The sequence below is a fragment of the Camelus ferus genome, chromosome 16 (assembly GCF_009834535.1).
Source record: "Camelus ferus isolate YT-003-E chromosome 16, BCGSAC_Cfer_1.0, whole genome shotgun sequence".
Taxonomy (NCBI): domain Eukaryota; kingdom Metazoa; phylum Chordata; class Mammalia; order Artiodactyla; family Camelidae; genus Camelus; species Camelus ferus.
The window spans coordinates 36,865,427-36,893,160 of record NC_045711.1 but is presented as its reverse complement, the minus strand read 5'-3'; the positions used below and the strand labels follow the sequence as shown (position 1 = coordinate 36,893,160).

The window sequence follows — 27,734 nt, the reverse complement described above, 5'->3', positions numbered from 1 at the left end:
CTGGATTCAGACTCTGGCTTTTTGACTTTTGAACCTGTGCTTGTGACCATTATCTCTACTGGCAGTTATATATTTTATATAACTAAGTCGTCATGGATGAAGGATAAACTTATAGGTCACAAAGAATAAATGAGCTTTTAGAAAGGTTAATACACTTACAATTTTTACTCTTCTGTTTTGTCCATATTGTTTCTTTTTGGTCTCCCAAGGGCTTCTAGGGAGGCTTCTGACAGTGATAAGTTACACTGTGTCATAGAGGATATATTGTTAACTGTTATTTTAATTCAGTTATTCTTTTGTGTACTCCTTTTAAGTGGAATTTTATCGTTGGAAGTCTTTGTGATTTAGGCTGATGTATTTATTTTTTTAAATGTTTTAGCTACTCCTTTAAGAATCTGACCTTAATTTCTGAATGAGACATGGCTTCTACCTCCATTTACCAAATTAAGGCATATTTGTTCACAGATTGAAATGTTACATAAACTAATGGAAAATAATCTAGTATAATTTACAATATAGACATATTCAACATTTTTGAATTACAGATTCAATAAAGAAAGTATTATTTGTACAGTGATGTACAACTATAAGGTGTTAAGATACACATTGCTTAGCATTTAGTGGTTGCGCAGCTAATAATGGTGATGCAGCTGAATGCTAGTGAGGAATGTTCTTCAGTTTGTGTACCTGCAGAGGACTGATGATTTAAAGTAGCCTCTTCTTGTTCTGAATGTATTCCCATTTCTAATGAACAGGAGCTACAAGAATAGACCAGTGAGTGGTAATGAGAAACACTATCTTAAAGGTCATAATAAAAATGTAAAGATTATCGGAGAACTTCTTACACCCTGTATAATAATTGTAATGGGACATAGCAGTAAGCAAGTCATATATTACTTTTAAATGGTATGTTTGTAGGATTCCTTTTTGTGTTTCATATATGATACCAGATGTGACCTTCAGATCACTTTTAATTAAAACCATTAAGGAAGGTTTACAGTTTTAAAATACTTAGGCCACAGAAGTATATTAGAATATTTTCTGTGTGGTACTGTATAATAGAGTTGGCATTCTAATGCAGGCATGCCAGAGATGACACATGGGCAAGTGTTCTAATCTCTGTTTCCTGGGTTTCTCTCCTGTCATCTGAGAGAGTTGTCACTAGCTGTGAAAATCAGTGTCAGCTTTGCATGGGATACTGAAACATGCAAAATCATTGTTTCCTTTCCCATACATATTATGATAGATAGAAAGAATTGGAAGCAAGGCTGTACAAATTTCAGAATACTGATGATGAATGAATATTAGATTTGCTAATATCTAATATCTGCACGATATTAGCAAATGCAGAATTATTGGTTAGTATATTCTCAATAGATCGAGAGTGACCAAATTAAGGTCAGCATAAAGGAAGTCTCCCTGGTGGTGATTTGAAGGGTAGAAAGTATATATTTAAGGCAAAAGGCACTTAAAAACATGAGACATATCAAGGAATAACATCATAGAGGAAGATAAGTTGCACTGAAGGGAGGATGGCGTTGGCAGGAACTGTGATGATCATAGGGCTTCGTGTGATGTTGTCCTTATTTATTTGTTTTTAGAGTAGGCATGGGAGACCAAGAAGAAACAGATCTAGACAAATATATCATTAGGCTGAGTACTATCAAAATTATGAGAAAACAGATGCCCCTGTTGTATTCTTTCTTTTTATTCTATAGATATTACAGAATTATTATTAAAATACTGCAGAGGAATTGTTTTATCCCATTTTCTCAGGTTTCTATAAGTTACATAACCAGAACTAAAATTTGTGACTTAAAAAAAATTTTAAACACATATATATAATTAGTTATCCTGATTGTACTACTTCATTGCTGAGATAATTTCCATATAAATTCAGTCTATTTGGGTACATGATAAGATGAAAAAAGGACAGTCTGTTGTCTTGATATGGTCAAGGTTATTATTTTCTGAAAAGGTGTAGCAGAAGTTCATGAGATCTTGAATTATAGATTTGAAACCTATGTAGAGGTTTCATCTTTGTTCTTGTTACTTAATAAGTCTAATACTTTATTAATGAAAATGGATTCCATCTTGAGGTAGACATCCAGTTCTTGAATTCTCTTAAAATTCCTTCCCTGAAGCAACTTACTACTTGCTTGTATGTCTGGCATTCTCTTTTCTTATTAGCATTGCCATTTAGTGTTAAGTGAAAGCTGACTCATGGCAATTACCAAAGGAATTACAAATGACCATCACAAATACTGAAAGAAGTCATTGATTGATATTGCAGTGAATACCAGAAGATGTTGTAATGATTTTCCAGTTATAAAAAGTGAATTGTCCATTTAACTGTGAAAGTCAAACCAAATGTGCATAATTGTATTAATCAGTGCATAGTTAAAAAATTAACTATACCCAGGCCAAAAGACAGAATATATTGTATTGTCACGCTTGTACAAAATGATTTCTTTGGAATTTAACATACGTTGAGTATTTTATACCTAATTTAGGAATGTATGGAAGAAAAAGTAGCTAAAGTTGCTTTGGCCTTGTACATAGTTTAGTAGCACATATTTTAATAAGCCCTATAGATAGTAAGAAGTTAAAGTTAGGGTCAAAAATGGGAGTTGCTTGTTATTTGCCTTAATTCTTCTTTTTACTGGCATTGTTAAGGTAAGATAAATCTTGTGTTGTGTGTTTCTCAAGCAACCGGAAAGTTATTTTTGTAATACTACATTTGCTCTCATCTCATGAGGTTCCAGTTATTTTTTTGTCATCCTTGCCACTCTGGCAATTACATTGATTTCAAAGAGGAATTTCAGTTTATCTCTGTTTTATAGGATCGAAATCAAAACAGCTGTCTAGGTTTAAAGTTGTAATAGAGAAAAGTCATTGATCATGTTTTGCTCTGACATTTTAAATAATGATTGTTGGAAAAGTCAGTACTCATATCTCATGGTTCATGTAACTATCCAGAGTTGAAGAGGGAAGAGCAGATTAATTTTTCACCCTTTTTATAGTCAGTACTGGAAAAATCAAGAAATTAATTTGATACTATAGGTCTTGACTATAGAAGAAACTAAAGCTGATGCTTGTGGATTATGTGCTGTAATGTCAGTAACTTCTCTTGTTGGTACAAGTAAAGCTATGAGTAAAATTATGAGGTATTTTTCAAGAAGGGGCAGAAGTGGTAGAAAATTTAATTGTTTTAATATTACTTTAGGATATCATCTGCACAAGAGATACCAAGGGATATATTTACTTTGAGCTCTTTTTAAGACTGTAAGCTAATTTATGAAAAGATTGTTAAATAAAACAAAATTTGAATAGTGGTTGTACTAAGAAGTATGTATGAGTATGTCTGTGGGGGAAGTTGGTGAAGAATGGTCTTTTTCGAAAAGCTATTCTAGCTGGAGAGATAACAAAAATAATATTTAATTTATTAAACATAGGACCAGCATGATTATCAGATGAATAGTATTATAGTCAATAAATGCAAAACCCCAAGGAAAGGTGAGAAACCTTAAGGTAGGATGATTAGGTGGACCTTTATGAAGAACTTAGCATTTAAACTGGATCTTGAAAGGTGGATTGCATCCTTGCAAAGGAAAAGAATGGGAGAAAATAGCCAGGGAAAAGTATAGAAGTGGAACTAACAGAATTGGGTCTTTTAGGACAATGAATTAGCCATTGGGAGTAGGGAGAAAGTGAAAGCTAGGGCTATAAAAGTAAGTTTTGTTTTAATGCTCTAAGTAGGCATGTACTAGCTATTTTAAGGCGTGTTAGCATGGGAGTAGAGATCTTCCAATTGATTTAGCTACAGTTGTGTTAGATATGCTATACATACAGTTAAAGCTTTGATAACCAGTCTCCACTAAACAGAATAAATGTGAGTGGTGGCAGAGGAGTAGGACACATACAAGGCAGTGATTGTATAATGGGCTATGTGATTTTTTAAGCTTGGTAGGGAGATAAGAGAACTTTTGGGGTGGGAGGTAGAGAGAAAAGTTGGATCAATGGATTGTAGGTTCTGATAGGGTTTAAGAGTTGTAGGAATGGAGGTAGTAGAGGGAATGAGCTGGAAAGACAGAAGGTTGTGGCTGGAGAGCACAATGTTTGAAGTAGAGATTATGGAAGGGTTGCAATAATTGGTAATGACCATGAAAGTGAAATGACTAAGGTAGGATGGAGGACAAGATCATTATAGGAAAGGAAGTTAGGGAATGGAGGTCCCAGGATGTTGTAAAATCATCTAACCTGGATGTTAGAATGGTAATATTGTGTAGTTGCATACTGTCATGATTTAATAAGTGCCATTGCGTACATTCTTGTCTAATTCTTCCAGTAACTCAGCAAGGTAAATAGAATAGGTAGTAACTCTTTTATAGATGAAGAAACTGAGGATAAATTAAGTATTTGAAAATACAGAGCTGAGTTTTAAACTTTAATCTTCTGATTTCTTTTGTAGCATTCTTTCTGCTGTGGTTTATAGATTGGCCTCTTTTTAAGGAGATGAGTGTTGGAATTGTCTTCATTATGCAAAGCGTTATTTCTCTTTTAATACATGGCAGCATTTTCTACCAGTTAACTAGTAGGAAATAGTTGGTATGTTTATCATTAAATTTTTTTCCCCAGAAATGTCTCAGTGTTACAAGCTTAATTGGTTGTTCATGACTTCTTTTTTGTTTTGTTTTGTTTTTTGTTTTTTTGTTTGTTTTTGTTTTAACATTTTTTAATTGAGTTATAGTGTTCATGACTTCTTGCTGGCCTTTTTGCTGTTTATAGGGCTACCAGAAATTTCATTCCATTTCCCAAACATTTGTTAAGTGCCTGTTTATTAGCATGGCATCATAAAAGAACAACAAAAAAATTTTTAAAAAGTCAGTCCACTTTGTTCATTTGTTCCAGTAAAAGAGTAGGTGGCAGAGGAGTGTTACTGCTACTGGATACTGTCAAATTAGGGTACCAAAAAGTTATCCTTGACCATTATAGCATCAAAAGTTGACTACTGTGATATCTTGTGATGGTACTGTCAGCTACCATTTGTTGAGTAGTATTGCTTAGCTCTGTGCCAAGGCATTTTGGAGATACTTATCTCATCCAAGTAAGCGTCCAAACTAGGTGGTAGTGTCCTTCAATTTGCAGAAGAGAAAGTTGAGAAGTTGAGGCTACGCAATTAGTAAACTCAGGTTTGAAACTTGATCTCTCCAGTCCTAAGATGTGACTTTTCCTTTCTTACCTGATTGTTTCGAGTGTAAGATCCAAACTCATTAACTTGGCTTATAAGATTCTGAAGCATCTGGTGCCATATTAACAGATGTATTTCTTTTCTTTCCCCTTCACTGTCCTGCTATCCTATAGTTTCTGTTGTTATCTGGACATGCTAGGCTCTTTCATTATTCTTGTTTTTGCATATGCTCTTACTTGTCTGGAATTCCTACTATTCATTCTTTAAGACTCAATTTGCTGTTATCTGATAACTTCGCTAGGCACAGTTACTTCCTTCATTTTTTTGCGCTCCCATAGCACTTTGGTCATATTTCAATTATAGCATTTTTATTAGTAATAGTAGTAGCTGGCAGTACAGAGTGTTTACTGTGTTAGGCATTGATGTATGCATTATTATATCATGTAATCCTCCAGTAAGGTAGGTTCTATTATTATCCCTACTTTACAAATGAAAAAGTTAAACCATTTCACACAGCTAGCAAGTTAAAGAGGTAACTTTCAGGTAGTTTGGACTAGTCTCAGCCTTTAATCGCTGTGCTGTTTTACCTCTCCTATTGTATACTTGTAATTTATCTCATCTCTCTAGACATGGAACTTCTTTAATGCAGAGTCTTTTCTTATTTTATTCATTTCTAGTACTGAGTCAGGGTCTGGCATCTAGAAGTTGCTCCAGTGTTTGAATTAATGGTAAAGTAGAGGCAAGTATGTAGTAAGGAAAGGCTTAGTAGTCTGAGGAGAATGTCCAGACTTGGGGACTCAGCTTCCTGCTATGCTGTGGATTATCTAGCTTGAACTATTAGTTCTGTGATATTTTATAAAACCAGCTGAAGGATATTTCAAGCATGGAGGTTGTGTTATGGAGAGTTAAAACCTTGCTTTATTATGTATTGTATATAATTACAGCAGTCTTTTAGCTATGACACATACACACACATTGTTTTTCTGTGGACTAGTGCAGAGTTTTTGTTAAATGTCTGAATAGATAGTTGTCATACCAGCCAGTGGTGAAACAAATAATAAGCATTACTATGGGTCCCAGAGGAATTCTTAACTATTGACTCCCTATCTCTTTGAATGCCTCAAGAATTGTTGGCTGATTTTTGTCTGCATTTCTGAAAAGGGTCGATTTCTCCTATGGGGTTTTAAAGTTATTCATTTTTCAGTGTAGTGTTGTGGGTTTTTGTTTTTGTTTTTTGGAAACCTGTCCTTTCTTGTTCTAGTCAAATTATCCAGAAAATTTGATATGTCAAACAGATATACATGTATTTGTAGATGAGTGTGTGATATGCTCATACCCTTGACTCAGTGTAATCTGTTTTCAGGTTCTTAGATATTTGCTGAGATTGCTTAGCCAATTATCTTTCCTTCCAATTTACAAATAGTTAAATTTCATGAGTGACTTTATTCTTCTGGGTTACTGACTGGCCTAAATAATGTTTTAAAATAATAATTCATTACTTTGTGCCTCTTTAAATCTCAAAACCTATGCAATAATACTATGGTGTCATCATCTCGACTTTACCATTGGGAAACAGGCCGAGGCCCAGAGAATGGTTTGGTAATCCGTCCAGCCTTATACAGCTGACAGATAGTAAAAATTTGATTTCTAGTGTCTTTGGTTTTATGATAATATACTGGAAGTCATTGGAATCAGATTATATGATTGTGAAAACAGCAGTGAAGAACTGGGGTTTTTGAGGAATTGACCACAGTGGTGTTTCTGTCTACTTTCTGAACTGAAATAAATTTATAAGTATACTAATAAAGTGACATCAGTAATCCCCCAGAGTGTCTGTTTCTTTTTGGATAGGTTTTTCATCCTGAGATTTTTTTCTTTCTGAATTAAGACAGTACTAGAAATTGTTTATTTGGAAATGAGTAGAAGAGAGGGAGACAGAGATGAATTCTCTTTTAATTGACAGAGGAGGACTGGTTTTGCTCATAGATGGAATATACAGTCATTTTATATGGCTCTATCTGCTAAACATACCATTCTGGTTCCATGGCAGGTGAAATCAGCATCATTATATGCTTTGAATTTAGAAAGTCCAAATTCATATCCACTTAGTGGCGTTAGACAGTCTCTAAGAAAATAATGGTACATACAGTATAAAAGATGAATTTTGGTTGGGGAGGTTTGGAGCAGAGACAGGAGTGTCTACAGTAAGCAGCTTAATAGCTAAAAGGGCTAGCATGAGTGGTGCAATAAACTGTCAAAGATAAAACTTTCAGACTTGGTTCATACCTAGTCTTGATGGGGAAAGTTAGGATTTAAATTTTTAGTCTGTATGATCCTCATGTTAATTGATTTGACTGTTCAGATCAGAAACTTTGGATCTGCTGACTTTGATGATGAGTGATATTTCTCATTAAATTTTTTTTTAGAAATTGTATTAAATTTTCATAGTCATAGGAAGATGAAAGAGACTATCACTGCTTTAGGGTCTTAAATATTGTCTTTTGCTATTTGAAATTATGGGCTGTTGGCTGTGATATTTTAAAGAATTGTCCCTCTAATTAACTAACTCTGATTTTCTAACTCTAATTTTCCCTGTTAATTACCACATAGTTAATCACTGGGAAAGGTACAGCTTTCGGATTATGTGACTGCCAAAATCAGCACTGGTTAGCAAATAAAATAGATTCCATTTATATGGATAAATTTAGGGCAGCCCCTGTCACTATTTATATTTGAATGATCACTACAGCTAAATTTGTAATAGAGAAGTTTCCACATTTGTCGTGTGTTTGGAAGCAGAATCCTTGACCTGTAAGGAACTAGAGCTACTGTGTGCTTTAATGACATGCAGGTCAGTCAAGTTCTATTCATTTGTAATTAGACCTACCACACGTTGATGCTTTTTTTTTTTTTTTTTTTTTTTTTTGAGGGAATAGGCAGTTGAAAGAGAGTCAGCTGGATGTGTATGTGTACATGTGTGTGCATTTAAAAATCCTTGACACTTTTTTTTTTTAGAAACATGAGATTGCTTTTAGTCTGATCTTTTTGAACTTACATTTCTGATCAGCATAAATGAAAAGCTATATTACAACTGTGAAAGCAAGTAATATTTAGAAAGGAAGAGTTGATTTAGACAATGGAATAAGTGTTTAAAGCAGTCATCATTAAAACCAAATTTTAGAAATGTTTGTAATGTACAATCTGTGAATTTTCACTAGGATGACTGTATGTTTAGTTTATGCTTCTTGTCCTGGGATAATTAAGATTAGCTCTCCCTTTTGCTCTAAAAGTACCCTGGTTTATATGATATCATGCTAATTCTAATGGGATTTGAGAGATCTAAAACCAGGTTTTGAAAGCAGGGTAAAGTAGAAAAAAATACTTCTCTTCAAATCCCCGTTGAGGCATTTACATAATTAGACGCCATACTGACTATTTTTGGAAAGAATGATCTTAATAAGTTCATCAGAATGACTTGAAAAAAATTTTGTGTGGGAGAGAGGCAAGAAATAAAGTAGTATCATTATCGTCACCACTGCTACTACTACCATAGTTTGTAACCTAGGAGTTTGAAATCACACTTTATATTCTTTCCTTTTCTCTTCTTTTTGCTCTTCTAATAGAGCATTCAGAAGGGACAAAAGTATTCAAGGGTGAAAGTTAAACTACTTAACTTTCTCAAAACCAAGTGTTTCAGATTCACAGCAAGGTTGAGCTGAAGTTTCAGAGTTCCCGTATGTCCATTCCCCTCTTCACACACATGGGCAATCATCAACAACTCCCACCAGAGTGGTACATTTGTTACAAGAGGTGAACCAACATTGGCACATAATTATCAACCAAGGTCCGAGTTTACACTAAGGTTCACTCTTGGTATAGTTCTGTAGTTTTGACAAATGTAGTATAATGACATGTATCCACCAAAATACAGAATAATTTCACTGCCCTAAAAATTGATGGTAATTATGTTTTTGTAGTACCAAATTTTAAATGAGTCAGCCTTTTTTTCTATAGGGTAAATTTAATTCAGTTTAAATCTGCAAATTCATGGCATTTTAGACTAAGAAATGTGTCTACTTCAAGTTCTTCATTTTAAAGTGAGTACACAATGGATGAGAAATATAACATGATTTGTATGAGGTCAAACAGCAAATTTGCAATAAAAATAGGACTTAGAATTGGTAATAACTGGTTTAAAGAACTGAGGTGGAAGATGTATTGATAGTTTTTCTTGTATGAAAAGTACTTTATTGATAGTTGTTTCTTATTCTTTATGAATTGGTGTCATGGTTCCTAAAATTTAAGAGTAAGTTTTGAAACAGTAAAAAATATAAACACTTATACTTTTTAAATGTTGCAGCTAATTGTTTTATTATGGCAAATCAAACAGATACTCATAAATGTTGAGAAGTGACTTCTCTTAATTCCCTGAGTTAGTAACATATTACTATATAGTTTTAAAACTTTTGTGATGACTCCCTAATTGTTGCTTTAACAAAATAGTATTAAACGCTTCCCCTGTTGGACTTTAGTTTCTACTTTTAAAAATAGTATATTAGAAAATGTCACAGTGAATGTGATCTGCATTTTAAATTTGTAATAGCTATGGAAAATGTGATATTGTTCTCCTAGTGATCCCCCTCTTACCTCTTCCTCCTGGGAAAAAAGTCACAAAGTAGCATAACAGGAAGAAAGTGCATGAACTTAAAAGTTATAGAGGGTTTGGAATTTGGGCTTCTTTATTTACTATTTAAGTAACTTTTAGCAAGTTTCTTACACCCTCTGAATTCCACATCTGAAGATGGAAATAATCTATGACAACTACCTTGTTGGGTCTTTGAGGGGATTACCTGAGATATTGCCTGTGAACTACACAATGCCTGATACTTACCTAAATATAGGTACTCAAAAGATAGCTGTTATAAATGTGGCAAGACCACATGAGTACATTGTTAAAATTGAGTTTCTCTCTGAGCTTTCTTTTCTGAACAATCTCTAATTTAGACTGAATCGGGGGAAAAAAAACCCAGCAGGATACTTCTACTTTTTAATGTGTAAATTTGTTGGTTTCACTGAAAAGTTCATTTGGTTAAAATTTACTTTATAGCGGTATTGATTAAAAAATATATGTAGTTTTCACTTTAAATAACCAGAGATAAACACAATATGATATGATTTCTGTTAGGGTATTTGAGTAATTAGGCTATATATTAAAATTCTAAAGAAAAAAAAACACAAGCAGTTAAAAACAGAGCCTCCCTCTCATCTTTTGTCTCTTAGGCATTCAGATCTGAGTTAACCTCTAGAAACAGCCTCTTAAGTATTCCAGAGCTGTCTGTGTATGTTTTTAGGTTTTTTTTTTTTTTTTTTTTAAATTGGAGTATAGTCAGTTACAGTGTGTCAATTTCTGGTACAGCACAATGTCCCAGTCATGCATATATGTGCATATATTTGGAAGGCAGCTATGCTCACCACTATACCACCAACACCTTGTTTGAAGTTTGTTTTATTTTTAATTTTAAAATTTATACAGTAATATTTTTATTTTGACGTGTAGATTCATGTAACTACCAGTATAATGTGTTTGTAGAATAGAATTTAAACTTAAAATTTAAAAAAAATTTATTTATTTATTTTTGTTTGTTTGTTTGTTTTTTGGGGGGAGGTAATAAGTTATTTATTTAGTTAGTTACTTATTTAGGTATGTTTTAGAGGGGGAGGTAATTAGGTTTATTTACCTATTTTTTAATGGGGGTATCAGTGATTTAACCCAGGACCTCATGCATGGTAAGCATGTGCTCTATCACTGAGCTATACCCTCCTCTGGTTATTTATTTTTCAATTGAGGTACTGGGGATTCAACTCAGGACCTGGTGCTTGCTAAACATGCACTCTACCACTGAGCTATATCCTTTCCTCCGGATTTAAACTTTTTTTAATGCTTAAGGAATATTTTTAAGGGGGGAAATGTAGAAATATTGGCTTTTCCCACCTTTTTTATTTAAAAAATCAAAGTATAATTAAAATATAGTGAAACTAACCCATTTTAGTATATAGTTCGAGTTTTAGCAAACCGTCATAGTATAGCCACCATGTCAGTTTATAGGCCCTGGCAGTCACTGGTCAGTTTTCTTCTAGTTTTGCCTTTTCCAGAATGCCATATTAACAGAATGATACAGTAACTTCTTGAGTATGGCTTCTTTCACTTAGCATGCGTTGAAATTTATACATGTTAGTGCTTATGTGAGCAGTTTGTCGCTTTTTTATTGCTGAGTAATAGTCCATTGTATGTGTGTACCATAGCTTTTACTTTTTTATTTTTATTTTTTATTTATTTTTTAAACATTTTTTATTGATTTGTAATCATTTTACAATGTTGTGTCAAATTCCAGTGTAGAGCACAATTTTTCAGTTATACATGAACATATATATATTCATTGTCACATTTTTTTCTCTGTGAGCTACCATAAGATCTTGTGTATATTTCCCTGTGCTATACAGTATAATCTTGTTTCTCTATTCTACAATTTTGCAATCCCGTCTGTCCCTTCCCACCCTCCACCCCCTTGGCAACCACAAGTTTGTATTCTATGTCTATGAGTCTATTTCTGTTTTGTATTTATGCTTTTTTTTGTTGTTTTTTTTTTTTTTTAGATTCCACATATGAACGATCTCATATGGTATTTTTCTTTCTCTTTCTGGCTTACTTCACTTAAAATAACATTTTCCAGGAGCATCCATATTGCTGCAAATGGCGTTATGTTGTCCGTTTTTATGGCTGAGTAGTATTCCATCGTATAAATATACCACATCTTCTTTATCCAGTCATCCGTTGATGGACATTTAGGCTGTCTCCATGTCTTGGCTATTGTATATAGTGCTGCTGTGAACATCAGGGTGCAGGTGTCATCCTGAAGTAGGGTTCCTTCTGGATATATGCCCAGGAGCGGGATGACTGGGTCATGTGGTAAGTCTATTACCTAGTCTTTTGTGGAATCTCCATACTGTTTTCCACAGTGGCTGCACCAAACTGCATTCCTACCAGCAGCGTAGGAGGGTTCCCCTTTCTCCACAGCCTCTCCAGCATTTGTCATTTGTGGATTTTTGAATGATGGCCATTCTGACTGGTGTGAGGTGATACCTCATTGTAGTTTTGATTTGCATTTCTCTGATAATTAGTGATATTGAGCATTTTTTTCATGTGCCTATTGATCATTTGTATGTCTTCCTTGGAGAATTGCTTGTTCAGGTCTTTTGCCCATTTTTAGATTGGGTTGTTTGGTTGTTTCTTATTAAGTCATATGAGCTGCTTATATATTCTGGAGATCAAGCCTTTGTTGGTTTCATTTGCAAAAATTTTCTCCCATTCTGTAGGTTGTCTTTTTGTTTTATTTATGGTTTCCTTTGCTGTGCAGAAGCTTGTAAGTTTCATTAGGTCTCATTTGTTTATTCTTGCTTTTATTTCTATTGCTTGAGTAGACTGTTCTAGGAGAACATTTTTGAGATGTATGTCAGATAATGTTTTGCCTATATTTTCTTCTAGGAAGTTTATTGTATCTTGTCTTATGTTTAAGTCTTTGATCCATTTTGAGTTTATTTTTGTGTATGGTGTAAGGGAGTGTTCTAGCTTCATTGCTTTACATGCTGCTGTCCAGTTTTCCCAACACCATTTGCTGAAGAGACTGTCTTTATTCCATTGTATATTCTTGCCTCCTTTGTCGAAGATTAGTTTGTGGGTTCATTTCTGGGCTTCCTATTCTGTTCCATTGGTCTATATGTCTGTTTTTGTACCAATACCATGCTGTCTTGATGACCGTAGCTCTGTAGTATTGTCTGAAGTCTGGGAGAGTTATTCCTCCAGCCTCTTTCATTCTCTTCAGTAATGCTTTGGCAATTCTAGGTCTTTGATGGTTCCATATAAATTTTATTATGATTTGTTCTAGTTCTGTGAAATATGTCGTGGGTAATTTGATAGAGATTGCATTAAATCTGTAGATTGCCTTGGGCAGTGTGACCATTTTAACAATATTGATTCCTCCAATCCAAGAGCATGGGATATCTTTCCATTTTTTTAAAGTCTTCTTTAATTTCCTTCATCAATGGTTTATAGTTTTCTGTGTATAATTCTTTCACCTCCTTGGTTAGATTTATACCTAGGTATTTTATTACTTGGGTGCTATTTTAAAGGGGATTGTTTCTTTACTTTCTTTTTCTGTTGATTCATCGTTAGTGTAGAGAAATGCAACTGATTTTTGAACGTTAATCTTGTAACCTGCTACCTTGCTGAATTCTTCGATCAGCTCTATTAGTTTTTGTGTGGACCTTTTAGGGTTTTCTATATATAGTGGCATGTCATCGGCATATAGTGACACTTTTACCTCTTCTTTTCCAATTTGGATCCCTTTTATTTCTCTCTCTTGCCTGATTGCTGTGGCTAGGACTTCCAAGACTATGTTGAATAGGATTGGTGATAGTGGGCATCCTTGCCTTGTCCCAGATTTTATTGGGAAGCTTTTGAGTTTTTCACCATTGAGTACTATGCTGGCTGTAGGTTTGTCATATGTAGCTTTTATTATGTTGAGATATGTTCCCTCTATACACACTTTGGTGAGAGTTTTTATCATAAATGGGTGTTGAATTTTATCAAATGCTTTTTCTGCATCTATTGAGATGATCATGTGGTTTTTGTCCTTTCTCTTGTTGATGTGATGTATTACATTGATTTGTGTATGTTGAACCACCCTTGTGTCCCTGGGATGAACCCCATTTGGTCATGATGTATAATCTTTTTTATGTGTTGTTGGATTGTATTTGCTAATATTTTGAGGATCTTGACATCTATGTTCATCAGTGATATTGGCCTATAATTCTCTTTTTTGGTAGTGTCTTTGCCTGGTTTTGGTATCAGGGTGATGGTGGCTTCATAGAATGAGTTTGGGAGTATTCCCTCCTTTTCAGTCTTCTGGAATAGCTTGAGAAGGACTGGTATGAGTTCTTCTTTGTATGTTTGGTAGAATTCCCCAGTGAAGCTGTCCGGTCCTGGACTTTTATTTGTAGGGAGGTTTTTTATTGCTATTTCGATTTCATTTTTAGTGATTGGTTTGTTCAAGAGGTCAGTTTCTTCTTGATTCAGTCTTGGTGGACTGTATGTTTTCAGAAACTTGTCCATCTCCTCTAGGTTATCCAGTTTGATTCCGTATAGTTTTCATAATATTCTTGTATGATATTCTGTATTTCTATTTTATTTGTTGTAATTTCTCCATTTTCCTTTCTTATTTTGCTAATTTGTGCTGTCTCTTTTTTCTTCTTTGTGAGTTACCATAGCTTTTAACTTCATTTCCCAGTTAAGGGACATTTGATATTTTCCAAACATTCACAGACAGGTTTGGTGTGAACATAGGTTTTTCCTTTCACTTGTGTAAATACCTGGGGATAGTATTAATGGGTTATTTGGTAAGTGCATGTTTAAGTTTATAAGAAACTGCCAGACTGTTTTCTATTTTACATTCCCAGCAGCAATCTATCAGCGTTCCTGTGCAGTTTCATCAGTACTTGATATTGTTAGTTTATTTTAAAGCCATTTTGATAGGTGCGAAGTGGTATTAACCTTGTGATTTCAGTTTCTATTTCCCTAATGATTAATGATGTTGAGTACTTGTCATCTGTCTATATTCTTTGGTGACATGATCTGTTTAAATCTTTTGCCTACTTTTAAATTGGATTTTCTTATTATTGTGTTTTGAGAGTTCCTTATGTATTTTGGATATAAGTCTTTTATCAAGTAAAGGGATTTGTGAATGTTTTCTCTAGTACAGTTTTTCAATTTTTTTCTCTTGCAGATTGTGCTTTTGGGGTTGTATATTAAGAAATTTTTGTGAAGCCTGAGGTCACCAAAATTTTCTCCTATATATTTTCTTCTAGAAATTTTATAATTTTAGGTTTTGTATTTAGGTCTGTGATACATTTTGAGGGTTTTGTTTTGTTTTGTTTTGTTGCGTATGGATGCCTAGTTACAGCACCATTTATTGAAAATACTATTATTTCTCTATTGATTTGTCTTTTTACCTTTGGTGAAGATGAGTAATCATGAATGTATGGGTCTTTTTTGGGACTCAAACTATATTATTAATCCTGCTTTGTATTGTGTCTGTTAGATGCAGAATGATTTGAAAACTTAACTAGCCATGTTTAGAATCTGGTATTTATGGGTAGTAATTTGTAATCCACAGAAGGATTTTCTAAAATGATAAGTATGCAGATTAAAAGAAGATTTTGCTAGTGATTCATGACCTATTTGGAAAAACTTGAGTTATTTCTTGTGCAGTAAAGATGAGCTGGAATGGCTTTTCCAAGATGCCATTTTCTTTTTTGTAGAATTACTTGGTAGTTCTCTAATAATATCTGTAAGTATTTGTGCTTTTATTATATTATCTTTGATGGTGATAAATTTGGGGGCAGTTTTCTTTTAAAGTGTGGTTGTCCTAAGTTAAATATTATAAAGATTTAATTACTTTAAAAATAGTGCCCAGTTATTGTTGGTAGTTTGAGATTATTCTTTTATCATTTAATCATATAGTGCTATAAAGTGAAAGAGAAAATTACGAGATTTGGCTGGACATTGGTATTCTATAATACTGTGTGGTTTGAGTTAATCATTATCTGGATTTTATTATTTAGGGATTTAGAAGTACTTTGCAATTAACATCTTTTCAATAACTTAAATTTTTAAATGTCAGAATAGAAGTTAAAATGCCAAGAGGTAGGTGTTATTTTGAAGTGGTCATTGGACAAAATATTGGAGATTAATTTAGACAGACTTTCAGGATTGACAGCTATTTTTTCATTTTTTAGTATTTCTTGACAATTGGTTTTTCTCATTCTTGGAAGGAATACCTGCTTTTAAATCCTATTCAATTTTTAAGATTTGCTTTTTGTCTTTGGAAAACTCACTACTGTTCTGTTACTCCTTCTTTTGGATAAATTCAACAGCAAAATTAAAATTTTTTTATTGTGCTGGAATACACATAACAAAATTTGTCATTTTAACTGTTTTACAGTGTATGGTTCAGTGGCATTAAGTACGTTAATAGTGTTGTACGACCATTATCAACACACAACTGTCTAGTTGTAGAATTTTCAGCACTTCCACTTAATTTTAGCACTTAACTGTTCTCTAGTGTTTAGGTACCATATTAAGTTTTAGGATTGTAAGAGAAAAACAAGACTTCATTCTTGTCTGGTTAACATTCAAGTTATCATACCACTCCATGCCTGAATTAGATTTAGGCTAGACTGAAGTCTTTAGTCTTTCTGACTTAGGTCAATTCAGGACTCACAAATCTTCATGCCCTCTACTTTGTAAACAGAAGGGAACCAGACAATTGATATTCTGATTTAAAGCCAAATTATGGCCTCTTCCTTTTTCATGGAGCAGAGAAAACCATGATTAGAGAGAGCTTCCTAGTTGTCTGCCCCATCCTCAATTTTGACTGTTTTAACTTATTCTAGTTGCAATGACAGCTTGCTTGATTATGGTCAAATATGGTGTTATACAGGCATGCTTATCTCCCTTGGCAGATCATTTGAGAAATTGTGTATTGGGGATACTGTGTCAAGAGACTGTGTTTTTTGAATTCCTTGAAACTTTGGAGTTAGAACTTGATTTAAAGTTGAATATTTTAGTAGTTTTAATTAAAAACAATGTTATCAACATTTAGCAGTATTATACAGATTTTATTTGCATTCTTTGGTTAGGACTTATTTTCTGTAGCACAAAATTGTTTATGAAAAGTAAAGCACAGTACAGCCCTTTGATTTTGATTCTGCAGTCTTCCTAATATAGTCAGTCTAAGAGTTGATATCCCAAATGGTTGATAATGTTTTAGTTACCAGTTTCGATGCTTGTCAGAGGAAGAAGAGTTCATATTACTAGACCTAGACTTTTAATAAATTGTTTGTTTGTTTGTTTTTGTAGATTTAAGAAAGTCTGAATTTGTGGCAGAGTTTTGTTGCTTACTGAAAAAGAATGAAAAGTTTAAAATAACCCCTAGTTTGATTACTTTTACTAATAATTTTGGCATTTATTGCTTTGGGGAAAAATAACCCTAGTTTTGTTTTTTCAGGGTAATCACTTTGATCAGTATGAAGAAGGACATTTGGAAATTGAACAAGCATCACTTGACAAGCCTATAGAATCGGTAAGATCAGTGCTTAATTTTGGGTCATAGCTAGTTAGGTAGTGTTCGTGTGACACTTGATGTGAATGAAGTTAAACTTAGTAAAAACTTACATAGTACAGTTTAGAGTTGTTTTCTTGCATGCCCTACAGTAATCAGGTAGAGTTTAGATTGTAATCTAGTATTTAATATGTTGGGGAATCAGTGAAAAAATCTAGAAATAATTTAGAATTTTGATGGAAAAAAATACCATTTTGCCCCTTACTAATGCTGTTAAAGAAAGCAAGTTGAAGTTCAGTATTTTTGTAAATTGAGTAAAGGAGTAAAATGTATTTTGATCCTTTAGAAGCTTCATCTTTCCTGGGCAACACAATCATGTGTGAAATGTTCCATTAAGAACAGTTAAGGACTAATATGTTTTATTTACCAGACTCTTGTGAAACATGGTAATTTTGGTTTCTGTGGCTTAAGAGATGTCTGGTTTTTGTCAAAAGTTGATTCTTTCTGTCTCTTCACATGGCTTAGTTTTAAATATTGATATCATGCAACAGAGCAAGGAGATTTTCCTGACTCTTAATTTTTGAACATTACTTTCATTTTGAAAAGCCCATTATTTTCAGATTACGCAGTCCATTGTTAAGATGTCTAAACTTGTCAGTATTGTCAATATTTAATATTTGTGCTTTAGTATACATATTTAATAAGGGTTATAGGGAGTTATTGGTAAACTTGAGTGAAAAATCATCAGAGAGAGAATCTCTATAGCAGTCAAGACATCCCTCTTCTCCCTTTAAGAACACTAACATCTCCCTCAGGTTAAGGCAATTTAGAGAGTATAGATATTTTAACTTAGCTTTTATTTTCATAACTATAACATAGTAAAGGATCAACATATATTTATGTTCCTAATTAGGTTGGTGTTGTGTGTGTTTGTGTGTGTGTTTAGATGTTTACAGAAATTTACACAACTTGGGGTGTTCGACATTTTTCTTCCACAGCAGTTGGCCCATATTAGCTAAGCAGCCATGATCTGGTTTGTATTGCACGGTCTGCCTTTTTTTAATTTCTTCTCTAGGGTTTCTTTCTCCCCCACTTCCCCTTCTTATTTCTGTTCTTCTGGTCCAGTGAACACTGCATATAGTACTTTCTGTCTAAATGTGCTGGCATGATGCTAGACTTAGGCATGGCAGTAATTGATGACGCATGTGATAATGCTGCAGAGGGAGAATTCACACCTGATGTTGTGCTGAAAGCCCAGTCTTGTTTTGACTTAAGGATAAAATGCCAAGCCCACTTTGCTAAGTTAAAAATCACCAGAGTTTTTGCCTTATTCTGTATCATCTTGGGAATTATCACAAGGTAGAATTTTACAATGAAGTCTGTAGGCTAGCTAAGTCAATATCTTGTACTTGAAAAATAATTTAATTTTTCCATTTTATTCAATTTGTTTTTTGAGTCAGAGTTTAAGAGCAGATAGCTATTGGAAGAAAGTCCCAAGTACCATATTCTACAAGGTACATATTTGGTTAATATTATACAAGCTATATAATTCTGTGGGTACTCTGACTCAACAGTAGCAGGAAATTTAGTTAGACCAAATTTGCTGCCTAGTATTCATTTTTTACTATACTCAACAAAGTTTTTTTAAAAGCACTAAATTAAATGATATTTAACATTTGTAAAGCCTTCTTTTAAGGCTACATTTAAAGGTTTTTGGAAAATTCATTCCTTTGGCATGTGAGACTGATGTTCTTTTTCCTCTCACACTGTCCAGGAATTTTTCCAGCATATGTCATAGGGAGAACACTATCAGAAGACAGTCTGCCTGAGTAATCTCAGTGAGTAGGAGTGGAATTGATACATGCCTTATTTATTAAATAGTGTTATCTTCCCCACTTAAAATAGCAAATGGTATATAGTACTCAGACTGGATAATTAATTTTTAATGAATAAGTGTATGTTCAGAGATGTATATTAATAACTTACACTTAAAATGAAAATTTACTCCCGAAACACATTAAGATAATGCAATATTTGTGATGTGGTAGTTAGGTAGTAGGAGGGAGGAGCTTCATAGCTTACATGGTGTTAGATAGGAGTGGGACAAACAAGATAGGGATTTTATTTCTCTTACCAAATCTTACCAAATCATTTGGGGATAAATTTAAAGTTTTTAAAATAAGCCCTAAAATGATTGGCATCAAAATAGGCAGTGTAGCAACCCCTCCTCCCCATCTCCCCCAGAAAGTACCCTCTCACCTTAGGAATGCCCACCAAATAAGTGTATGTTAGTTATAAGGCTGGCTGGCTGGCTATATTGAGCTATCTTGTTCTTATGGGAAAATGCGTTGCTTCTAACACACAGAAAGAGTCTGCTGAATTAAAATCTTTCTCTGCAGCAATATCTATTGAGAGGTGCTGACTGTTTTGCTACAGCATGCAACTCAAAAGTGGCTGGAAATATGCAGCTTTGGGAGTCTACAGATCATTGCAGGAGCTAAAGGTGTAGTCATTTTTTTTTTTTTAACAAAGGTCTTCTGCAGCAGCTGGTAACCGAGGAAGTCTCTGCACAGGTTTGTGCCAAGAATATGCCTGTGTGAAGGGTTATTGTGAGTATAGGATTAAGGTCTTTTTGTTTTGTAATAGGGTAAATTTGTTGCAAACCTGCAAGATGGGAAATGAGATACAAAGATGCAATAATGCATTATACTTTTGGTAAACTTCTGAAGTCTAGATTTGTTAGTGAGATGATCCAGGTATGTCGGTTTCAATCAGAAAATGTTGGAAACACATCAAAATCCAGATTTGTAAAAATGTATTTCATTATCTTTGTTATAAAGTTTTATTTTCCCTGTTTTATTTCAACCAACCGAATATCTTTCAATGAAATTTCTGGTCAAGAATAAATCGTATTCTAAGAAAATTATGAAAGAATTTCCAGACAACTTGATTATCTGAATTAAAGAGGAGGTAGAAAGTATTAACGTTTTACCCTTATTACAAAAAACTTTTTAGAACTTATATTTCAATTTATTGCTTTATGAGATTTTTAGGTCCCAGTTATTGTAATTATGACCTCCACATACTTTAAGATAAAATAATTAGAAAACAAAGAAAACTTAATCTAAAGCCATAAACCCAGCCTAGGATTCCACTATATATCCAAGTATTGGTTGTCATGATTTAGGATATATGGTCCTTTATGACCTTTACCATAGAAAGAACATGAGAAATCAGATGGGAGAGTGACTGTAAGCTATATAAAAGGCAAAATCCCTGCATTGTAGACTTAAAGTATGTTTTCATTATTGCAGTTAGAAGTAAAATTACCCATCAGTTAGTTGTCAGGTTGACTGAGCAGGTTTTAAAAAGTAATGTAAGTTTTCAAATTCCAGTTGCTGATGTTTACTTTGCTTACCTAGGGATTTAGAAGTATATGTATAATTGGGTTTTGTCATGTTGCATATCTGTTTAGATCTGTGGACTCCACTAGTTCCAAACTGTAACTCTATAAGACCTGCTGATTTGACATTTAGCAGTGACCATATGTGGACTGCACTATAAATAATGTGCTTCTTGGAGCTGAATGGTGTAGCATTACTATATGGCTTTTCTCTCTAGTCTTCATTGTGTCATCTGTAGTGAGCTATAGATTTTTTTGTTTTGGGAATTTTACTACTTGTTGTTTGCATGGGTTCACCTAGTAGCACTTGGTTTTTGCTTATAGAGTCTTTAATACACAATCAGCAAAGCTTACAATCCACTCAAGAGACTTGCCATTTTTGTCACTGTTGAAAATGGGCTAAATGGTATAAATTGAATGTGGCTGTCAGCTAGAAGAAAATTCAGTGTGGAATTGGTATTCATCTAGTCACTGACATAGTTGTAATATAGTTTTCTCTTGAGACATGATATTCTATTTCCTACTGTAGAAACTTGGAATCAGCCTCGTACAATGAAGTAAATTTTTATCTGTGTTTTGGTAGGCTCACATTATAGAGATTGATGGTGCTATTGACAAAATGACCATTGTTACTGTGATGGTATTCAGCTTCACAGAGCAAAGTTCCTGGGAAAGTTTTCTATTTGTTATTTAGTTAATAAAAATGTTGAGGAATGGCTGAAACAATAATGAGGTGTTTCTTTTGTTTTTGTTTTTGTTTTTGGCTGGTATTGTGTTTTCAGCATATTGGTAGTTGTTTATAATACACATTCCTTATTATCAAAGATGTTGCCATTTAAAAATTATATCCTTCTTTCTCACACATAGATAAAGGGGCACAATAGATTAAAATGTAGTGTTTTAATTTACTTGTAAGTTTAGAAATGGGAAGAAAAGTGAAGATCAATTTAGGTAATCTAGGTGAAAAAAGTGAATTTTCAGCTCAGCTTCGTGGTTTAAATTAAGAAGAACATTATGCTTCTAACCAAAGAAAATGCCACACTGCCACCATTTTTGGAGTGTTAAAGCACCGGGAGTAACAAATAGGTTGTGGGAACTATTTATGAATTATGTGGAAAACGAGCCTTTTGCCTACCTCCCTTGGGCAAAGTTCAGTTGCTTTATTAATCTGCTTTCAATTAGTATTTCCCTGCATTTCTACATTGTGCATTTAAATTATAAACAACCTATCACTGTTCATTCCCCTTTGTTAGTCACAAACTAAGACTGTGTTAAAAAAAGAAAAATATTTATTTTTGGTTCATGAGATTATAACTAAACCTCAAATTATATATTTTATTTAAAAATAAAAAAATGAAAGTTTGATTAGTCATTATTATAATGGCTGAAATGGTAAACTATTACTATTTCAGAAGCTAAACAGTCCTCGTTGCTCTTGTTATATCTAGGTTACCTGTTTGAGAAAATCACTTCAGTTTACCATCATAAATAACATCCACGGAAATAATTGGCAGCCTAAACAGAGTAGATTGATTATTTTCACAGGCTGGCCATTCCTTGCTCTCTCACAGTGAAAGTTACATGAACATTTTGATCACTTCAGATTAGACAAGTCTGCTTTGTTACAAGGTATTTTGGCGTGCCTTTCTTGTGTTACCCATCATCCCTAAGCCTACTGGACTTTTGATGAGTGTTTATAAAGCTTTTTTCTTTTTTTGGTAGGAAAAGAGACCATACTGAATACTAGCCCTTTCTGCAGAGTCACAGAACTGCTTTTTTCCTCCAAAAGCAGGTAGTTTGGAATAATAGGAAAGGTTCAGATTTTCTGTATTAGTCGTTCACTAAGTCTAGGAGGTCGGTGAGGGGAAGACTTTCTGGGAGATATGTCTGTTATTTTTGTTGCCTTTGTTATAATTAAGGACATAGAATGGCATGCTAATTTTAATATAACCCCTGACATTTCATTTCCTATTCATACTTGGGGAGATAGAGTTACTTAAAGAACAGTTTTCCCCTAAAGTTTTAGAAGAGAAATGCCACTACCATTTTCTATCAGTAGCTTTTTCTGAGAAGGTGACAGCCATCTTGAGTGGTTTTGTAAAAGTGGTGCTAATGTGTATAACTCTAAATTTTTCTTTTTTCTCCCTCTCCCTTTAACATTTGCTTTTCCTTTCACTGTTGTCAGTCACAACACGCTGCTCTTGAATCTCTCAGCTGGTCTTGACTCGTGAATTTACTTATGCTTTCACTCTTCTTTAATAAATACATTAATTGCAAGCAGTGAATTGAAAACAAGACAAAAAAAAAAACGACCATTAGTGATTGGACAGTTTCTTACTTTGTGTTACATTTAACTGTTCTTTTGACAGCCCAGTTTTTAAAGCCAGGTTCGTATGGAAATGCTTTCACTCCACTTGCACTGCTTTTGGAAATAGCATACTGCTTCATCTGTCTGTTTATTTTAGTGCATTCATAATATAACACAGTCAGCATAATGTCTCATCTCCACTTAGCCAAAAGATTTGAGTTTTTCAAAATTGAAAAAAGGGGGCAACAATTTTTGTCAGCATAGTTTAATACCCTAAATATCTGTGCCAAGTATAGTTACATCATTAGTCTGTTAAAAGATTAGACAATACTTTAATCAACTACATAATCTTAGAGTCATTCTGCTATCCTTGTCCTTTCCAGAGTTATTTAGTTGTAAGAGTTATATAAAACAAGGGTTTTATGTACAGGTAAGTTTATTTTCACAATAGTACTATAAAGGCTGTTTTATCTTCATTTTCTGCTAACATTACTTGTATTAAGACTTAGAAACTTTTTTTTAAGCAGTAAAGTTATTTGGAAATAGGCACTCAACACTGGTTAAGGGAATGCTTTTCCTGACAGTTCAGTTGGGAGGAGAGAAGGGAAGAAAAGGACGCACCAGTGTTGAACTAAGTTTTTGTGATATCTGATAATATGGAAGTTATTACCTGGGATTATCCATAACCATAGCACTTTCTCATTCTTCCAGTTGCTAGCAAAAAATAATCTCTAGTGACCTTTTGTGCACTGTAATGATTTTGTATATATATTATACAAATCATATATATATTTATATATACAAATTGTATATATATTATACAATCGTTTAAAACGATTGTATGTTTTGTTCTAGAAACAAGCTTTTCATTATCATTTGCCTCATTTTTTTTTTTTAAAGTATCCTGATCTTTGTTGCCCCTGATCAATGAAATAATCAGCTCCTCAGCCCAGTTTTCTTCTGGTTGGCATGCTGTTATAAACTCATAGAAGGAAGTTGGCCCTTTTTTTTTCCTTAAACAGGACATGAGGGAGGCTTAATCTTCTTCTAACTTACTGTCAGAGAAGATAATAGCAAAATAATTTTTTTCTTTCCTCCAGAAAGCATTTTATCATTGAGTATGGAGCTGAAAGATAAAAAGCAGTTTAATATGAGATGTTTGATTTTAATTCAAAGATTATGGTTTTGTTCACTTTATAAACTGATTTCAGGAAATATGAGATTATTTTCAAATGGTGGTAACCCAGTTAATGCTATAAGCTACATTTTAATGCATACAGAACACTTTGTGTTTAAAATTTTTTAAGGTTTTCCTTTGAATGAGTAACATTTTATCTGATACAGTTAATAGTTACTTTAGCTTTGTCTCTGTACTTCATAGTATTTGTAAAAAGCAAAGAATTGGACAAAGGTCTGCAGAGGTTTCTGAGATCTTGAACCGTTACACAAAAAGCTGACATTTAATTGTTGTTTCTGATGTCTTTTCATACAGTATACGTTGAAGTACCTTTTCTAGTGTGCTCCCAGGAAGATGAGACATTATGTATATTGGTTTTTTTCCCCTACATGCACTAATGGTTCTTTACTGTTAACTTATTGCTAGGCCTGTTTCATTCTAACATTTTAGCATTTTTGTTAGATTACATGTTGAAATGCATCACTCAGTCTGTGCTTGAGCTCATTTTATTTTTCTGTTTAATCAGTTTAATTTCTTGTTTTACTAACCTCACTGTTTTTTCAGTTTAATATTGGCTGCATGCTAGTTAAATATTTATATTTTATATATATATTAAAAAACCAATCAAGTCTAGCCTGGATTTTGCTCTGATTGTGTTTTCATTTCTAGTGGTGGGGCAGTCTTACACTTACAACTTACTTTGTATCATGAAAGCCTGACACATAAGCAGAATAACTAAACACAATGTAGATTTTCTTTAAACAAATCTTAAAGTGGTGCTGTCTAGGTGGTGGATATGATTGTATAAGTACCTTGATTTTATGCTTTTTAATGTTAGTTTTAAACTTCATAAATGTATTCTTCCCCCTTTCCCCTTCCCTTTTTTCTCCTTTTAAAGTGTATGTACAAAGTTGCCCAGCACACCATCAGAAAGGACCTTTACCCTCTATGTTCTTCCCATGTAAAATACTACCCAGCATTTCTTTTTACATTAATGCCCCCTTTATTGGGCACATTTACCCTATTATTAGCACTTTTTTGCATGCATATATGTAGAATTATCTCTTGCTCATCACCTGTTTAAATATCACTAGGAAGGGAAGAATATATTATTGGAATATTTTTGGTTTGTCTCTCTGTTCTGTCTGTCAGGATAATATTGGACATCGCTTACTCCAGAAACATGGGTGGAAGCTGGGCCAGGGATTGGGAAAATCTCTTCAGGGTAAGTTTTTTAAACATACCAAAAAAAGAAAGAATAAGAAAATGTTTCTGATGCAGATCTTATGCCTGAATATATTTGTCGTCTTTCTTTAAAAAGTGTTTGGGCTTTTCCCCCCATGGCTTTTATGCCCTAGAATAGTGTATTTTTCCTGTATCTGTATTTTAAATCACCATTAAGCTAATTTGCAAGAGAAGCTTCTGGGTCATGAATACTTTCAGGTCAAACATACTGTGTATGACTCAACTTGTTTTAAATTTCTTTTGGTGGAGGTGATGGGTGGGTGGAGTACAAGAAATATATAGTATAGTGTGCTTTCTTTGTATCATTTAGTGATGGAGTATTGTGGCTTCAGTATTATAAAGAGAACTATTCAACAGCCGACTTTAATTTTTGCCCTCCCAAAATCTTCCTGAAGCTAGTGATTGCCCTGGCTCTTTTTCTCTGTAATCAGAATAAATGTAGTAGTAGAGAGAGAAATTAACCTATGTGAAACTTAAAATGAAAGCAGATGTTTTGTAGGGCTCTCTGAGCAGAGAGGCCATTTCTTAAGTTCGGATCAGTCTAAGTTCTTGTTAGTTGGAAACCAGTTGGCTCCATTCACTTTTTAGCTCCTTCATATTTGAGGGCTGTGGTTTATTCTTTGCAGATGTGAACACCACCTCAAAAATGATGGAAATTATTGCACTTCTACATTAGATCCTGAAGGGTCTCGTTACGCAAGAGGACCTTTGGGGAGGGGTGTACTACTGTTGACTAATTCTTTGAATTTTGGAAATGGATTTCCACAACTTGAATGCGAGGTCTAATCAATTCAAGTGTGTGTATTAAGGGGCACAAGAGGACAGGGCATGAAGCAGGATGTTTCAGTCTTTAAAACCTTTGCTTTTTAAATTATATGTCCACAAATTCTATTCAGTAGTGAACACAAAGGAAATGCTCAATAAATTTGTTTCAAATTAATAGTTATTACTAAGCGTTAACCTGTTCTTTTGGGGGAGATAGAAGGATTTAATACCATTAAACTTGTTTTCCCAGTGTCACAAGAACTCATTGCAAACAATACAAAGAATACTCTACAATTGAGAGCAATTTGTTTGGCATAGGCCATAGATTTTGTTAAGAGTCTAGAAGAGAGAAATGATAATCAGAACTACAATAGAAATGGCTTCTTGATAGGATTTGTCCCAGAGGTTTGCACAGTTACGTGTTGGGTTGAATTGAATGGAGGCAATAGCTCAGAATAAGGTCCTACTATTGGAAACATCTCTTTTTGTGCAGAGATTCCCAGAAACATTGTTGACTGTTACTCTCTGTGTTCAGGCACACAAGGGAATAGAATTTGGGGGCATTTCATGGGGGCTAACGAATCTGTTTGAACCCGAGAATTTTTCATTTTGAACATCAGAGACTAGAACCTGCAGAGAGGAAGAGAGTGAAAGAGAGACCAAGAGTTTAAGAAAGGAGAGATAAATGGATACTCACCTATTTTGGAGGGATGGAAAATTATTATTATTAAGAATACTTTTGAATTTTGGTTCTCTTTAAACTTTGAGCTTCTTGAAAAGAGACATTAGGTTTTATCCGTATTTCCCCTCCACATCTGGTGATAAGCATATAATAAGCACTCAATAACTCATAAATCTGTTATTTATTTAAAATACGAGGGAAATAGGAAGCCCATCTTTATTCTTTTTAATCGTAGTAAAAAAACACATAACATAAAATGCCATCTTAGCCATTTTTAAGCATACAGTTCAGTATTGTTCACTAAATTCACATTGCTGTGTAAAGCCCATCTGTTTTGAATGGCTAGTACAATCTGTACCCTTCAAAAAAAAAATGGGGCCTTATTCGATTGCCAACATTAAGGGCTGAATTTAATTGGCTTGTAAATAGCTCTTTATTTTTTGGTGTCAGATTCAACATTGTGCAGGCATTGTGCTGATTTCTCTTACATGGGTCTTTTCTGTAATATCCACATGATTTGACCTAGAATATAGCCGCATTTACGGCATATTGAGGTAATTCATGACAGATTTTGTTTTTCATTGTACCAGCCTTTGCTATAAATAACCATTGAAGAAAGCCCTGCTGCTCTACTGAAAATAATTAATGCCTTGCTAATATTGCATAAACTAGTTACTGCATATAATTTCTAGGTTCATGGCTTTGTAAGTTCTTCGTATTTACTAGTTTTTTGGTCAACTTTTAGTTCTTTTTATTTGATTTTAAGGCTCTAACATCTTTAACATGC

At 33.8% G+C, this 27,734-nt stretch overlaps 1 protein-coding gene and 1 long non-coding RNA gene across 2 annotated transcripts in view; one reads left to right on the top strand and one right to left on the bottom strand.

The window, feature by feature from the left end:
• LOC116656781 lies at positions 1–26,034 on the bottom strand. Its single transcript, XR_004311720.1, has 4 exons — positions 25,963–26,034; positions 9,839–9,844; positions 8,021–8,026; positions 1–11 (listed from the first exon to the last, which is right to left on the bottom strand). It is a non-coding gene; the product is annotated as an uncharacterized LOC116656781 (long non-coding RNA).
• GPATCH8 (G-patch domain containing 8) overlaps positions 1–27,734 on the top strand; it is an 82,835-nt gene that overhangs the window by 3,098 nt on the left and 52,003 nt on the right. Inside the window, 2 exon segments of the mRNA XM_032457361.1 lie at positions 17,314–17,388; positions 25,408–25,480. Coding sequence (XP_032313252.1) covers positions 17,314–17,388; positions 25,408–25,480 — 148 coding nt within the window.